The sequence below is a fragment of the Manis pentadactyla genome, chromosome 3 (genome assembly GCF_030020395.1).
Source record: "Manis pentadactyla isolate mManPen7 chromosome 3, mManPen7.hap1, whole genome shotgun sequence".
NCBI classification, from domain to species: Eukaryota; Metazoa; Chordata; class Mammalia; order Pholidota; family Manidae; genus Manis; species Manis pentadactyla.
Genome location: NC_080021.1, coordinates 88,414,142 through 88,431,509, shown reverse-complemented (window position 1 = coordinate 88,431,509; position 17,368 = coordinate 88,414,142). Strand labels below are relative to the sequence as shown.

Genomic DNA, 17,368 nt, shown 5'->3' with positions numbered 1-17,368 from the left:
GTGTAGGTAAATGCATATGGTTTCCAGCCATCATCTTCATCATAAGTCTGAATGGTTTAAAAGCTCAAAATGTTGTATTTCCTCAGTATCACGGATCTAATACAGTTTTATTTCTAACTTTAAAAAATACAAATTCCTAGTGCAATCTACCATAAAATATTCCCTTGTAATAGACAATAAACACTGTTTAGAATAAAAACTTAACTCAGTAGGAAATTATGTACCCTCCCTTGAAATGGTTATTCCAACAGTTAACAGTTTCTGACTGTCTAGAGACCAAGTTAAATTTCAGAAGTTTCTAAGTTTAGCAAACCAAAGCCAACTACATATTAAATACTGGTCTCCACAGGTTCAGTGTGAGGGACCAAGATGGCTACAGCAGGAACACGCAGGAAATGATGACTTAGCACAGAGACCATCAAAGAACCGTGACTACAAGGAGGGTTACTGGAGCACACAGGACCAGCTTGGCTGGAGGAAGAGCAAAGGCAGGCTTGGACCTCAGGGCAGGTTTATGAGCTCCAATGCCCAGTCTGGATAAAAGTCAACATCCTTCCTACACAACTGTGCCTTGTAATATAGGCCTAGAGATTTTAAGGGAGTGAAAGATTAGAAAGAACAACCAGTGTTTCAACATCCATTAGCTATTATTTATCAAGTGTTTTTAAACATTAGTAAGAGTTTTAAACCTCCCAGAAAGAAATCATGAAAGATATCAGAAATATAGAAATCTTTTTATAAGCATTATATAAGAAAATATACTTCATCATTAAATTTCATTACCATTTTGGGATTGTCCACAGATGATTTCATGAGCCCCAGTACAGCAAGATCTACATTTTTCAACAGTTCTGCATTGATTGTTTCCGAGAACAAGCTGTAAAAATACCCTCCATGGGAGAAGCTGACGATGGTGCTCCGGGCCCCTCCTGATGGCACAGACAGCACGGCCGTACCCAGGAGCAGATTCACCAGGTGCTCGCACTGCGGGGACAAGAACAAGGTGATGACCCGAATGCGCCTTCCTGTTAAGGAGACTCCACGGGCAGCTGCAAGCTTTGAAGGGAGAACATTGCACAGCAGGGTCTAAGAGCCTGGTGTTCAGGCCTGGGTTCCAGTTTGAAATGCACGTATTTCAATAAGCCTCCATTTCTTTGGCTTCATTCCCTGACTTTCCCAAATTTCCAGAAAATCTGTTGCTGCTTTGAGGGGAGAGTCTAGAAAGGGTATTTTTAGACAATTTAAATATGTAATTGTTTACATTAAGTGAACAGGGGGTCAAGAGGTCTGTGTTCCAGGAGAAGGGAAGGTGGGTGGGCTGGTGTGCACATGCATGATTGGCTGGCCGACCTCAGCTCCCACAAGACTGCTGGAGGCCAGCCCAGCACGGTTCAGACCTGTCAGAACACTTTCTGTGGAGCCTCTGGAGTCACCTTCCAGGTGCTCCCCTGATTCAGCTATCTGAAGAATCACCAAGGACAGGGGAAGATGAGGCCACTGTATCAACACAGTTCAACCTCAGTTTAAGAAGAATGTATTCTATTTATTTCATTAAAAAAAGAAGACCTTTCAGAAAGAAAGTCAGTTATAAATCAACTAAAGAAGTACTCACGCAACTAAGAACTTACCCAACTAAATGTCTACTTCTAGAGACAAGTTGCAAATGAGTTATACATTTACATCTTTAGGATAGCATAGCATGTGGCTGCTTTTCCTACCAGTCCTCCACAAGCAAAGGCCAACTCCAGAAGTCCACTGGCCAAGTGCTTACAGCTGGGGTCTAGTAAAGGCAGACACTGTCGTTCATCTCCAGGTGCAATGCTTTTATAAACCAGGGAAAGAAGTTTTGTGCCAAAAGAATGATGCTGATCTGCAGACTAAAATAAAGCCAACACCAAAATGTCCATCAATAAGTTATTTTACGGAAAAGTACAATTTCACACCTTTTTTAAATTAAAAAATCCTTGTTAGCTAACACTGAAAACTGCCTTCCAATGGTCAGGATGATTTCCACTCAGCTTTGCTCTTTATGCTGTATTTTTCATTTATGTTGCCTAGCTACAGAGGCACAAAGTAGTTAGTCCCTACAATTCTTTAGAAGACTGCTGGAAATACTCAAATGACCTTTATTTTATTTTCATTTGTATTTATAATTTCACTTGCAATTTCATTTTACACTTATAAATTTTTATATTTGCTTTCATATTTATATTCTAGATAACACCTACATGTCTAGAGCAAGTACTTCTGTACTTTCTGTTTCAGCATGCTCCATACATAAAGACTGTTTAAGAAAGAATATAAATATATAGACTAACTAGCATAATAAAGCTAACAGAAATGTAAAAACAAATGGGCTATGGTTACCTGAGATGGTAATAGAACATGTAAAAAGCCAGCTCTTTGAAGCTGTTTACAAGCTGACACAACAGAGGCCAGCTTGGCCCTGTTCACGTAAGCATCCGGGCCATACAGGTCAACAGCACAGAGCTCCTCAATGCTGGTCATGAGAGAAACAAGAAAACTAGATGAGTGCTGACTTCACCAATTCATTAAGATACACTAAAAAATGTGGATTCTGTTAGAATTATATTTACAATATTTTATATATTGTACAATTATTTATATGTTGGCATTCAAATTCACTACATGACCCTGGAAAGCAAACACAGGTTAACACCAAACAAGGGCCCGCACACACACCAGCCATGTAACCAACACAGGGCTAAGTACAGCCAAGGCTTGTTTACCCTAAGGTATAAGGAAGACATTGGCTAAATAGATGATTTTCTAACAACTAATGGGATCCTCTGCACCAAACTCCCCATGAATGAGATCCTTTACTTGGGGCAATGGGGCTATAGCAGCCACACACACACAGCAACTTTAAAGCTACCACAACACAGGCCCTGAGCAAGACCAAATGCCCACCTCTCTGTTGTTATTTTCTCCTTGAGGTGAGTCTCCAGGATGTCTCTGTATGGGGACCTCTTCAGTGCTTGCATCAGGCTCACACAGACGCCAGGAAGGTGATCCATAACTGCAATGTCACCGATATTGAAACCTATGCTCGAGGGCTCACACAGGGTTTTCACCAAGACTTTCATGAGGTTTGTGTTACATAAATCCTTCCCAAGAAACTGTAAAAGATGGTTTGAGTAAAAAACACACCTAATAGTCAGCATTAAGATTTTCACTGGAGTATAAGATCCATGAAGTTGGGAATTTTTGCCTTGCTAGGCCAGAAGTTAACAAACTTTCTCTTTAAAAGGTAAGACAGTAAGTATTTTAGGCTCTGTGGGCCATATGGTCTCTGCTGCAACTACCTAACTAATTGCCACAACAGTGTGAAGTGACCATGGATGACACGTAAAAAATGGGCCTGGATGTATCTTAAAAAAGCCTTCTTTACAACAGCAGGAGGCAAGTGGATTCAGCCTGCAGACTGCAGTTCTCCAGCTCCTGATTCAGGGCAGTGCTGTCTCCAGAGGACAGGGCCTGGCATACAGTAGGCACTTAGTATATATTAACTGATGGACCAACTGGAGTTTCTTTATCTAATAATTCTCACAGATACATTTACAAATATTTGCTATTGCCATGTTTCCTAATGCAGATCTTTGATCATAGAATAAAAAGCAATATTCAATAAAACATTTAGAAAGACCATTATGTATTTTATTCACACAATGAGAATCTGAAGTACATGCAAAGTTTTATTATTTCAAGAATGGGTAACAGCTACAGCAATAGAAAGTTCTAAGAAAGCCAAAGTCACTTTTAATAGGTACTTCATAAGTATTTTTCCAGTGCCAAGTACTGACCTGAAATTAACAGAGCAGCAGGAGTGACCCTACCTTCCAGGCTTCTGGGCAGGTGCTGAGCAGTGTCGTGGTGAATTCCATGATGCGGACCACAACTGTGCACTTGCTGTAATTATACCTCTCTCCCTCTTGTGGGCTGGGTTTGGTACCTGTTGCCCCAGTGCCGAAGCACTTTTCTGCTGCTGAAATATCATGCATAGCTATGCTTTCTAAAAAAAAAGCCACTGCTTTCCAAAGTGAGGACTGTGGTTCAGCACCTAGAAAAAAATTACACTAAAATATTAACATATGCTTCCTTCTAACTCCATTCAAATTAACATATAATTCCTTCTTTAATTACACGCATGATAGACTTTAAGCCAAAATTCAAAACTTTCCAAAAAAATTTAAAATTTGATAAAAGCTGAACAAAATGGCAATCATTTCTTCTTTTCAAAATTAATACCACACAAACAGAATTCAACTGTAGACTCAATAGAGTAAGAACACACCTGTGGAAGGTGAGGTTTGCTTCTCCAACACTACTTGTGGGAATATAAATTAATGTGATCTTTCTAAAGGGTAATCTGGCAAATCATACCAAAAGCTTTAAAAATTGTGCATGCCAATTTCTATCAAATGTTAAAAAGCTCATACACTTTGATCCAGCAATACAATTTTATCCTACTGAAATAATGGCAGAATTACAAAGATGTTTTTATAAAGATGTTTGTTTCAGTGCTGCTTTTAACAGTGAAAAACAGAAACAACCTAAATGTTCTTTGAAGAGGCAACAGAGAAACAAATTATGGCAGTGGTCTTTAAACAGGTGTCGTGTACAGGCACTGGGCATTTTATGGGCTCGATTTCAGATCAACTCCTAAGGGGACTTTTTCATAAAGTGCATGTGTCTGACAATGTCACTGAGCTGTTTCTCCTTCCTATCCCCACCCTTTCATGATCACCCTTGTCCTGCTTAGCAGAAGACAGACATGCCATTCTCTTCTCCTCAACCCTATTATGTTCTCCCAGGCATATGGACCTTAGGAGCACCAAACAAAGGGGTCATTTAAAATAGCAGTGTGTGTGTTGCAAAAGTAAATATAATGACTGAATAAGAAATCCTTTTATAAGTCTGATGGTTTCCAATTCTTTATTTTCATAAAATGTAAGTAAAGTTAATCAAACTGCCAACTGATAGACCGTTAAAAATAATTTTGTTGACTGGCCACTGTGGACTCAAAAGAATTGAGAAAAATATATTAAGAATTACATTCTTAACACCAAATAGCCTTGATTCCTACAGACCATGGGCTATATGACACATTCCAACCACAGGTACATCCAATGTGGAAAAATGTGCACTTTAGAATTACTCATATATGGCACTTGTTTATGTGAACTAGTTTTTGTTAGTACTAAATTAAACAGAATTCTAACCATATAATTTTACTTTTTGTATAATTATTTTTTATTATTATTTTTCAAAGTTTTTATTTTATTTATGTTGTGGTGTTAGTAATAAATGTAATGTGTCCTAATAACAAAGTAATGACAACTCAGCACAAAAAAAACCTTTAAATACGTAGATGACCCTTTTGTTGCAAAGACACTGGGAGGGTTATAAGTAAAAAATAAGCATAAAAGCCTAATACTTTAGGATAAAGAAATGTGGGGGTGGAGGTGGGGGGATGGAATGGTGATAATAATTCTGGGACTTTGCAAAATTTCCAGTAAAGAAAACTATTTTAAAGCTGACACGTTGAATATAAAACTCTATAGTAATTAGGTTCCGCTGAATAAATTTTTTCAAGGAATGTTAGGTTTTATATTAAATGTCAACATTTACAACACACTAGAAATGGTAACTTTTTCAATTATTTAAAGCTATAAGGAAAAGTTTTTTGTCATATTTGAAAGAAGGTAGTGTTTTTAATATTTCCCTCCCCACAGACGGTAAATGAAGTTATAGACCACAATTATAATACATTCACATTACACTATTAGTAATATGTGATAATTTAAATTAGATCAAGCTATATGTACTTAACATAAAAAGATGTCCAATATGTTTTCTTTTTGTAAAGCAAATTACAGTAAGCCATGCATATGATTTCATCAACTAAGAAAAAAAAATTAAAAAACATCTATACATTAAATAGACATGGTTTACAAAAGCAAACACAAAACTATTATACTGTTTACCACTGGAAAATGTGATTGGAGAGAAGGTTTTGCATATTTCTTTTCCTATGCTTTTTTCCTTGTTTACAATTTTTCAAAATGAGGATATATGAGATCTTGAAACAACAAAGGTACTACATGTAAGTGAACAACTACTACTGCTATTTTTAAAGTTTCACAACTTTCTTGGCCTTTCCTCTGAGACTCTTATGCTAGAATCATGCAGAATCTCACACTAGAGTCTGACTTCCTCAGAACGGTATAAAATCTGTTTTCCTGAAGCCTAGCATGTGTGTGTGCACACACATTACACATTCCTCACTATGCCTGGCTCTACTATGCCTCGCTCTACCATCCTCAAGCTAGAAGGAAAGTAACCTGGTTCCTTTCTCCCAAATTCCCATGATGTGGACTTCACCCCTGACAGAATGAGAGAGAGAGCGGTAGTTCCTTTAGTTAGCCACCACCTCCACACTGGAGTGGATGCTGTCTACATTAAAAATAATTTAAATAGCAGAATATGTTCTGAGTGGCAAAATCTGAGGTTCAGCCCATGAGACAGAGGATTCAGGAAATCCAGAAGACTAAAATATGCGTACTCAGAGAACCTCAAAGCAGAGGCACCTCTGTCAGCTGACAGTCCTCCAGATGCTCTATCCTTGGAGAGATGCACCTCCGGCTACCTAGGTCACTAGAAGGACGAAGCTGCCTATCGCCTTCTTCCCAGCATAGGCGAGGGAGTACATAAAACATTCCACCTTGCAATGTGCTCTCTGCAAATCACCTGTTATTACCATATGGTAATAAAAACACCTTAGGAAAGGAAAATGTGAGAAAAATAAAGATATGCTACCCAGAAACATGGACTGAGATCATGCAGCCTCATGTTAGGAAGAACTCTTTTATTATGCTACATGAACATGAAACCCCCAAAAGGCTGTTTTATGAACAGGTCATCAAGAACCTGTGAACAGGGCAGTAAAGAAGTTAGATTTTGGGCAGGATTTTGCAGCCTCAGCTGTGTTATCTCAGTTATACACCAGCCTCACAGTGAGATTAAATAGGAACGCAGGTCAAGCACATGGTCCAGTAGCAAACAATGGATACCCGTTACCTGCTATTTTGAGACAGCAGCAAACTGTCTACCAAAAGCCCTTCTGATTTCTTCCTCAGAAAGACTCCAGGGAGCTAGCCAATGCTAACTTGGAAGTGAGCTCTACTTACCCAGGATGTCGGGCACTTCAAGAGTTTTCTCCTGGATGAATGTGTTGTAGCATTCCAAAGCAGCTAACAGCATGTCCATCCACTGCATGGCAGCTCTGAGGATGAATGGCCCTTGCAAGTGGAGAAGGGTTGGCTGAGCAAGGATGCCTGATGACCGATCTTGACCTTTTCCTCCCCCCTCAAATGTGTTTATGAGAAAGGAAATATCTTCCTTCTTGATAACATCTTTCAGCCATAAAGAAGGGGATTTGTTGCCTTAAAAAAAAAAAATGAGATTAAAACACATACATGTAATTTGCATATAATTAAAAATTATTTAATTTGATCACTGTGCCTAATTAAAAATAGCATGCCCCAATAATAAAAAACAAAAATTAAAAGTCTGATGTTAAAAAATGTAATCACACTAGAACAAAACTAGCAAAAGCACAGTATTTCAAGTACAGTTTTCCACAAAAGCCCCACTTAAACTACCTACCCACAGTAGTACAATTTCAAAATGATACTGGATAATCCTTTTTTTTTTTTTAAACAACAGCACTCACAAAACTGTTTTAATATAATTACTGACAAGAAAGGATTTCCATCAAAAGCCATTCTCTTCAGTTTCTTTAAACATAATAAAAATAGTTGGATACTATTTGAATAGCTATGAACTTCACACCTTTTCCCTTCCCTTTTTTCTTCTTTTTTTCATTATAATTGGAATAAAGTATTATATTGGTTTTCAGGTGCATAACAGTGATTCGACGATTATATACAAAATGCTCACCATGAAAAATGTAGTTGTCATCTGTCATCACACAAAATATTACAATATTATTGACTACTTCCCTATGCTGTACTCTCACTCCCATGGCTCTTTTATAACTGGAAGTTTGTGCCTTTTTTCCCCTTCACTTACTTCACCTGTTCCACCATGCCCCATCCCCTCTGTAAACCACCAGTTTGTGCACTGTGTTTATGTGACTATTTCTCGTTGTTGTTTGTTTTACATATAAGTGAAATTCCTTTTTTCATGAAAATTATTATTTTTTAAGTTATAATTTAAGGAATAAACACAAAAAGAGCATTGTGACTCTCAACTTCATATCGTAACTGTGCTGCCTCCCAGCTGTGTGGAACTGGCCTCTCTTGTCTCAGTTTCCTTCTGAACGAGAATCAGAACAGTATCTAACTTGAGGTTGTTACAAAGATTAAATGAACTGAAGTGGTTAATTTAACATTTGAAAAAGTGCTTAGAACAGCACCAGCCACACAGTAAGTGCAGTGTTTATTAAGTAGAAGAGTGAAACGATCTGCTTTTTACAAGATATTTTTCTTTAGGTATTAATCATTTTCTAAAATAAAGAAAAAATAATTAAACTATATTTTGTATGCTCTGAAATCAGTGGCTCTGAAAAGGTAAAATCATTCTGACTCCCCTGAAATTAGAAAAGAATCCCAAGTGTCAAAAAATACCTATCATAAGCTATCTGAGTAAAAGATTTAATATGTTTTCAGGGTTTGTTTTAGAAAGAAATATTAAACATTCCATTATTTTCATTAAAAACAGACAAGGAAAAAATGAGTGAAAATAATGAGATATTTAAACTCTACATCAAGAGTTAGCTGAGGTAGCTGAGAGTAACAGAAGAGTAAGTGCAGAAAGAATGGACGCAGGAAGATCCAGAAAGACCAAGGCAGGGGCGGAAGAGGACTCGAGCAGGAGAGCACATTCGCAGAGCTGGGCTCTCTGTCCTCCGTCCACAGGCCTCCGCTTTGCCGAGTCTCCGCATCCCCAAGTCCGCAGTGGAGGGGCACACCGCACACATCATGTCCAGCTGACCTGCGTGCTGATGTGGACGGCAACCCCACTGCACAGTGCACCCCTTCAGGATGCAGAGCCTCTGGTCTAAAGAGATGCTTAACACTGAATCTAAAAGATCAGTGGGGGAAGGTGGAGAGGAAAGGGGCGGGTGCCGCTGGAGCACAGAGGAGCTGGGTCAAGGGAGCTCGTTAATTTACATACACCACATGTTGGTAGCAGGGCAAGGTTCACCTCCTATTTGGCATCCTTTGTTTAACAAAAACAGTTCTGAGAGTCAGTGCTCCATTTATTTCATTGAAAATACACACTATCCCTGTTACTGGCAATTGAAAAGAGCAATAGAAATGACTGGAGTCAGTCAGGTTGACATCACTGGGAATCGTGGGCAGGAGACCCAGAGACCCTCAGAGAGGCAGGTCTGCCAACAAGCTGTTCCACCTATGGAAGGGGCCTCAGTTCCCCTAAAAATAAGAAAAATATGCCCTGCCTCTCCACCCCTTTATTCTTCAGTGACTTTACAGGACTGGTTGAGAATGACTTAGCACAGAAGAACACTTTGTTAACTAAAAGCAGTAAGCACATATAAAATACTAATAACATATTTTAAACAATTCTCTAAATTAAAAATCCAAATATATGTTTGAACCCACTATATACCTAAAATTCCAATAAAGTAGTAAATATAGACTACATATGTATATACCATATATAACATAAATATACACACCATATATAACATATACAATTCTAATATATACTAAATATATAGTATATAACATCACATATTTTATAGTATAACAAGAATTACATGAAGTAATGTTTGCCTCTTATCCCGTGAAGAACAAGCCCAAAAGTAGTAGTCCTCCCCTGTTCTAACGAGAACTGGCTCTCTCTCATCACCAGTGGTGCCCAGACTGCCTCGCGCAGCACGTCTCAGGTCTAGACTAGCGCACCATGCACTTCAAAGGGACAGCCACAGCCTGGGTCTGTTCTGAGGCACGGCTTCCCCACACCTCATCTCACAACAGACTTACTGGAGAAAACAGAACAATACTTTTATCCCTAAGAAATTAAGTATTTTCAAGTCTGTAAGTTAATAGTTTAGTGCAATAACTACTGAAAAGCACAGGCTCACTGTTTTTCCTTTAATACCACAATGACCTGAGATCTTTCAGACTTGGGAGTTCAGCAATTTCTTATTAATTACATGTTAAGATAAAACAACTTAATTATTTCAATAACTATTAATAAGATTTCTAAATCTTAATTGAACCTCATGTTAACAACTACAATGGTCATCCAACTCTTGCTTATTTTTTTTTTAATGGGATAGAAAAGCAAAAATGTAGTGGGATAGAGGAAGACACAGGGTAATTATAAATTCACTTCCTTTGGATAATTTAACTAATATCAAAATAGCATTTTTTTCTTTCCTTCTATTAATCTTTGAGAAATGTACAGCCATAATTTATCCCTTGTCATACAAATGATCTGTAATTACTGAATATGCTTATTTTTTGTATTTATTAGAAACATTGTTACAATCACCTAAGTCATAGAAAGATCACATTTTACTTAAGTGCACATCTCTTATCTATTGATAAAAGCAAAATCCATCATTAATAGGAAATAAAGATCACAATACCTGGCAATAGAGGAACAAATTTGTAAAAGAGTTCTATGGATTTGTGTCGACATTCTGTCTGGGGCCTCCCACAATGGGCTAAAAGCCAACGGACCACATCCAGTAAACACAGTGATACTGCAGGTGGAAATCCTCTATATGAAGACAACACACTGTATTTAACACACACCCCAACACTTTACATTTAGCTGACCCAAGAGTCTGAAAATCGTACTCAATTTTGCCACACTGGTACATGTAGAAACCCCATTAAAAGGCATTCCATTTATTTTTCATGTATTATCATTAGACTACAACAAAATGTCACAAGTTAAATAGGTCTTAAATGTTGCTTACCTTTTTTTTTTTAATTCAGGAAAAAATTAAAAAGCATTTTTAAAAGAATAGCAGCAAGGAGTCGCATGTTCCCTTCTCAATGTACCTTATAACAAAAGGGAGTTTAAGATCTTAAACAACGCTTCTCAAATTGTGGTCCCTGACCAGGAGCATCAGTATTATCTGTTAACTTGGCAGAAATGGAAATTCTCACCCCACCCCAGACTACTAAATCAGATTCTGAGGGCAGGGCCCAGCAACCTGTGTTGTAACTAGACTTGCGAGTAATTCCAATTAATGCTTAAGCTTGAGAACCAATGCTCTAAAGAGACGTCACAAGTAAATGGTAGAATCTGGAAGAATCAATTTTTAAGCAACAGAGGAGATATTAATATCCAGTCTATATGGGCCAATGCTTCTGCAGAATGACAGTCATCAGCAGACACCAGAGCTCCCCTTACCCCCTCCCCAGATCCAGAGGGGCTGATGTTCACACACTCCCATACTGTCTGAAAATGAAGAATTCTCATCTTGCTGGGATGGAAATGAGAAGCAAAGAATGGTCAATAATTGGCCTTGGTTTTGAGCAGCTTCATTTCATAATTTTATAATTCCATGTCTGTTAAAATCCTACTATTTCAATAATTTCAGTTCTTATATTTCAAATTTATTTCAAAATAGTTCATGCATATTCTAGTCAAATAACTCCATGTAAAATCTGTATTCAAAATTAGTGCAAGTAATATAAAGATCTTGGTTACAAAACTAATTTTCAAATTGTATCTACTAACCCAACCAACCTCTAACTTCTCAAACACAAAGCTTTTTAATATCTTTGAAAAACTGACTCTTCAAACTTCCACACATTCCTTGTTTAGAAAATTAACTCTGTACTTCTTCCTCCTGGATTCCTCTTTATTACTGATAATTTGTTTCATATTTTGGGGGGAAAAATGGAAAAGGAAGTGGCATCAACCTACCGTGGCCGACGTCGTCGTTTTTCTTTGTTTAAAGACACGTGCTTCTTTTCTATGATATGTCTTAGGTGGTCAATGGCGTCACAACACTGTTGAATTGTACCTGTTTTCAAATACAAAAACATTTCCAGAGATACAGAGCTGATTATTATTAATAAATTATTTTTACAGGTTTATTGGCCTACTTTCTTAATTAAAAAGGTAAGTTTACAAAAGAGCTAATACCCTTTCATCCTGCAGAATAAAAAATTTAAGTAAATGACTTACATTGCATGTCCAAAACAAAAAACAAAGCCCATATTTAAGACTGCAGGATAGCATGGTACACATGTGTGCACATGTGCATACAGAACCACCTCACCTAAAGAGAGACTGCTCCACCAGCCCCCAGCCAGCAACACACAGCTTCACGCAATGGATTTGAGGAGGAGGAGACACTTTGCAGGTATTATGAAACAACATACCAGGCCAGAGCCTGGGTCCCTCAATTTAAGGCTGTTATTTAATGGGTTAAGTTCTTTGGTCTCCCTTCCTTTTATGTAGGTTAAATTACATCACAGCTTAATAATACAGCCAGTGTAGAATAAAAAAAGAGTGTAGAAATAAAACAGTAAACAAACTACAGATGTCTAGGGCTATTCAGGAAATGAGCCCTATGCAACTAACTTTGACTTCTGTTACCAAAAAAGTTTTCTTTCTATGCTGTTTAAATGTGACAGTGATTTTTAAGAGTAAAGTTTCACTTACCGAGAAAATTCACCTATATAAGATGTTGAGATAAACAAAGCAATTTTAATTTGTTTGATGGCAAGGACTAAATCTTAAGCATTTTGGCCCATAGCAGGCTATCAACATGAAGGATAACAGAGCTCAAGCTGTCTTTTAAAAAAATAAACAGAAACCAAAATCTGGGTAAGTGAAAGAGAAGTTCTGCCAGCACACAGCTGTGTGACCCAGTTCAGCTGTTCAATTCCTGGGTCCTTGCCCCAATGAGTTGACACTGACTGGTGTGATCACCAAGAAGTCTTCCAGCTCAAAAACCCAAGCATGTTCCTAACAGCTTCTGGGCAGAATTTAATTGCAGAGACTACCACTTATTACTCTCTTTCCTACTTTAGCCTATTTCTGACTTAGTATTGTTATTATTTCTTAATTATAGTCAAAATAGCTTTATCACAATCTTGTAATGAGACCTGTTTTCTGCTTTCTATATTGTCATTGATGAATTCCGAGACAGTGGCCACATCCAGTTTTCTCTGTATTGTGCAATCCATGTATTTTCACATTTTGTGTCATCACAGTAACTAGCTAGCTTTACTGGAGTGTCACAATAACACCCTCCCTGGTAAGGATCATTGACAGGCCAGGGGTCAAGCCCAGTGGCCACCAGGTGTACATGCTGAATCAGAAGAGGAAGGCAGAAAAGGCTCTGACAAACTGGATCTGAAGCACTGGGGTGGGGGCATATCTCCCCACCACATTTATCGCTGTAGATGTAAGGTATGAGAAAAGAAAACACCATTTTAGGAGGCTTAACTCTTGAGTGGAAAAGCTCTCCAAGACCTGTAAGACAGAATTAAGCTTGGTTAAGACCTACCTAAGGATTTCTCATCCGCATGTGCTAAGGCCAGACTTTCCATATATGTAACCAAGGCTTCAAACACAAACTGTTCTACCAGAGCCTCTTCTTCCCTGTAAAATAAAGACTATTGAGACTTACCTAAAAAAATAATAAGCAGAAATGATGAAGTAAAAAATGTAATGTCATTAAAGAATATATAAACTAAATTTGTTTTAAAAAATGGCTGCAATGTTTTAAAATATAAACAACCTAAAATACTTCTCAAAGAAGACTTCCTTAAGAGCAGACCAAAGACCCCATCAACCAAAAGAAGCAATACTGGCTGCTTCTCTGCACACAAGTACCTCTCCTCTCCTCCACCTGTGCAATTGCTCAGAGCACTTAACCTCAGAACACTGTTCCGATACCCGTTAAAACGAAATATTGTAGGAAAGCTCTTACACCACATCCATGTTCCACTGAAATAAAGGAAATTTAAAAGCTCTCAACCTATCCAAAAATAAGTACAGCTAAGCCTTTCACAAACATTATCTGGTACATGAAAATAGTTAACTCGGTCAACAATACCTGTGGATCACCTCCTTATACAGAGTAAACTCATGGGTGGGCCAAGGGAGGCCAGCTCTCTTGATGAGCGTTTGTTCCTTAGTAACACAAGACAGCAATGACTAAGTCTAAAATGACAGGTATAGGCACTAAGTCTCATAGGAGCTCAGAGGAAAGTAAGAATTGGAAGTTCTAGCTGGGTGAGGAAGTGCCAGGTCACACCACCCTGGGAACGGAAGCAAGGTGCTAGAGGACAGGGGGACTTGGGAAATACAAACTGGTGTTTGATTTGGCAGGATTATCATCCTCAAATTTTTTAAAGCTGAATCCTAGGAGGAGCAGGGCCTCCAGGGTTCTACAAGTGCTGCTTCCCCCCAGTGTCCCACACCTAGATCTGACACTGAAAATAAAGGATGTTACCAATAAATACAGGATATGGGCAAAGACATGGGACAAAATGAAAATCACAGAAGTCAGCCAGCAAACAGGCAAAGCTTGAAGAGAATGTTCATTTGGAAGAGCAATTTGTGATAAAACTACAAAAGCTGGAGCTGGAATTTGGGGGGGACTTAGAAGGCCAGGCTAAGTACAGTAGTTTTTATCTTTAACCAAAACCAGTTAAAGTGTAAGTAGAGCAATGACATGACAAAATGATACTCTAAAACTGTGCTTTCTGGAGAAAGGCATGCAAAACAGTTTACTGTACTTCTATTATTCAACATGCAAGGTCTCAAAAAATTTCTCTCTTATGCACCTTTTTTTAAAAAGCCACTTGGAATGTAGTCCAACAAATGACAGTATCCATGGAAGAAGACAACAGGGAAAGGAAACAGCAGGTCAAACCCAGGACAGAAGAAAAGGGAGCCTATGAGCAGTCAGGGAGAGCCAGTCACAGCAGGAAAGCAAGCACCCAAAAAAGACATTGTTGACAGCTGTCTCAAGCTAAGACCCCGGAGTAAGGACTTTCAATCTGGCCAGAAGACCCAATTCCTCTCTGAACACAGCCTCCCACGACCAGGTGCTTGAAGTTCCCCTGTCCATGCTCAGCCTGGATCAGCATACAGTGCTCCTTAATCCCACAGGAGAGTTTTGCTTTGACCCGCTCCTGACAGACAGAGTAGATAGATGCAGAAATTAAAGGGCAGTACACCCTCTCACAGCATTTCTCCCAGACATTGGCTGTTATTCTACCTCACACCATTTCTGGAGACTTCTGCTGCCCAGGACTAATGATGTACCCTTGTCAATTGAATCCTTTGGAATGGCTCCTATAATCAGGGAAGCTGAAGCCAGTCTCTATTCAGCAGAGTCTGCCAGGATCCTTGACCTAACGCTGAGAACAATGACATCCCAACACAGCCATGCCTGTGCCATCTCCTTTCTAAAACACAAGAGTACACCACTTGGGTACATACACAGATAATGGAACAAAAAGAATAGGAAGAGAGTAACATAAAGGTTAGGAGAATGATGAACTCAGGACAGGGAATGTTGTAAAACATTGATGAGGCTCTGTTTCTTAACCTAGATGCTAAGTATGCAGGAGCTTGTTTTATTATTATTATTCTATAAACTTCATACAGTTTTGTTCTTTTTAATCAAGGTATAATTGACATATAACATTCTGTTAGTTTCAGGTATACAACACAATGATTCAGTATTTCTATACAACTGACTCTCTTTTTAAAATTGAAGTATAGTTGATACACAATCTTAGTTTACAGTATATAACACAGTTCACCAGTTACCCACATTACTAAATCCTCACCCCAACTAGTGCATTACTAGCTGTTAACATAGGAAAATATTACAGAATCATTGGCTATTATCTCCATGTTGTTCTACCATCCCTGTGAACAACTTCTATTATGACTGAGAATTTTTGTACTCCTTTATCCCCGCTACCCTCCCCACCCATTTACCCTGGCCCCTCCACAATGGTAACCACCAGTCACTTCTCAATGTCTATGAGTCTATTTTTCTCATTTTGTTTTGCTTTGTTTTTAGAATCCACAGTAACTGAAATCATATGGTATTTGCCTTTCTCCACTTGGCTTATTTCACTTAATCATAATACCCTCTAGTTCTACCCATGCTGTCAAAAACGGATCTCTGTTTTGATGGCTGAATAAAATTCCATTGTGTATATGTACCACCTCTTCTTTACCCATTCAATCTATTGATGGACATTTTGGTTGCTTCCCTATCTTGGCTATTATAAATAATGCAGCAATAAACATAAACATAGGGGTGCATACATCTTTTGAATCAGTGATTTTGTTTTCTTCAGGTAAATTCCTAGAAGTGGAATTACTGGGCCATATGGTATTTCTATTTTGAGGTTTCTGAGGAACCTCCATACTGCTTTCCACAGTGGCTGCACCAATTTACATTGCCACCAGAAGTGTAGGAAGGTTCCATTTTCTCCATATCCTTCTCAACACTTGTAATTTCTTATCTTTTGGATAGTGGTCATTCTAACTGGTGTGAGGTGGTATCTCATTATGGCTTTGATTTGCATTTCTCTGCTGATTAGCAATGTGAAGCATCTTTTCATTTGCCTGTTGGCCATCTGTATGTGTTCTTTGGAAAAATGTCTGTTCAGGTCTTTCAACCAATTTTTAATTGGGTTATTTGTTTTTTTGGTGTCAAAATGTATGTGTTCTTCACATATTCTGTATGTTAACCCCTTATCAGATTAATCATTTATCAATATATTCTCCCATACTGTAGGTTGCCTTTTTGTTCTGCTGATGGTGTCTTTCAATGTACAAAAGCTTTTCAGTTTGATGTAGTCATACTTCTTCATTTTTGCTTTTGTTTCCATTGCCTGGGAAGATGTGTCCACAAAAAAATTGTACAACCTTATGTTCATTAGATTTTGCCTGTTTCTTCTAAGAGTTTCATGGTTTCATGTTGTACATTTAGATCTTTAATCTCTATACAGTTGACTCTTGAACAATTGTATGGGGCACCAGCTCCCCCACCCCAGTCAGAATCCATGTATGACTTTTGATTCCCCCAAAACTTAACTACTAGTCTTCTACTGACCAGAAGATTTAAAATAACATAAACAGTCAATTAAGAGAGATTCTCAAGATGGCGGCATGAGTAGGGTGTTGGAAATATCCTCCCAAACCCATACATATTTTGAAAATACAGCAAATACAACTATTTCCAACAGTGACCAGAAGATACAGTACACCAGCCAGGATACATCTGCAAGAACCCAGTATCTCATGGAAAAGGGTAAGCTACAAACCCGTGACTGGCGGGACCAGA

At 38.2% G+C, this 17,368-nt stretch overlaps 1 protein-coding gene across 3 annotated transcripts in view; it reads right to left on the bottom strand.

Annotated features, from left to right (window-relative positions):
• PRKDC (protein kinase, DNA-activated, catalytic subunit) overlaps positions 1–17,368 on the bottom strand; it is a 214,933-nt gene that overhangs the window by 135,239 nt on the left and 62,326 nt on the right. For all 3 annotated transcript variants that reach the window (XR_005032648.2, XM_036925479.2, XM_057498091.1), the window contains exons 28-36: positions 13,556–13,650; positions 11,962–12,061; positions 10,667–10,800; positions 7,212–7,466; positions 3,858–4,081; positions 2,932–3,140; positions 2,368–2,500; positions 1,719–1,877; positions 784–984 (exon numbers count right to left, since the gene is read on the bottom strand). Coding sequence is in view for 2 of the 3 variants with exons in the window: in XM_036925479.2 (XP_036781374.2) it covers positions 784–984; positions 1,719–1,877; positions 2,368–2,500; positions 2,932–3,140; positions 3,858–4,081; positions 7,212–7,466; positions 10,667–10,800; positions 11,962–12,061; positions 13,556–13,650 (1,510 nt within the window). In the remaining variant the exon portion in view is untranslated. The remainder of the gene's footprint in view (positions 1–783; positions 985–1,718; positions 1,878–2,367; positions 2,501–2,931; positions 3,141–3,857; positions 4,082–7,211; positions 7,467–10,666; positions 10,801–11,961; positions 12,062–13,555; positions 13,651–17,368) is intronic.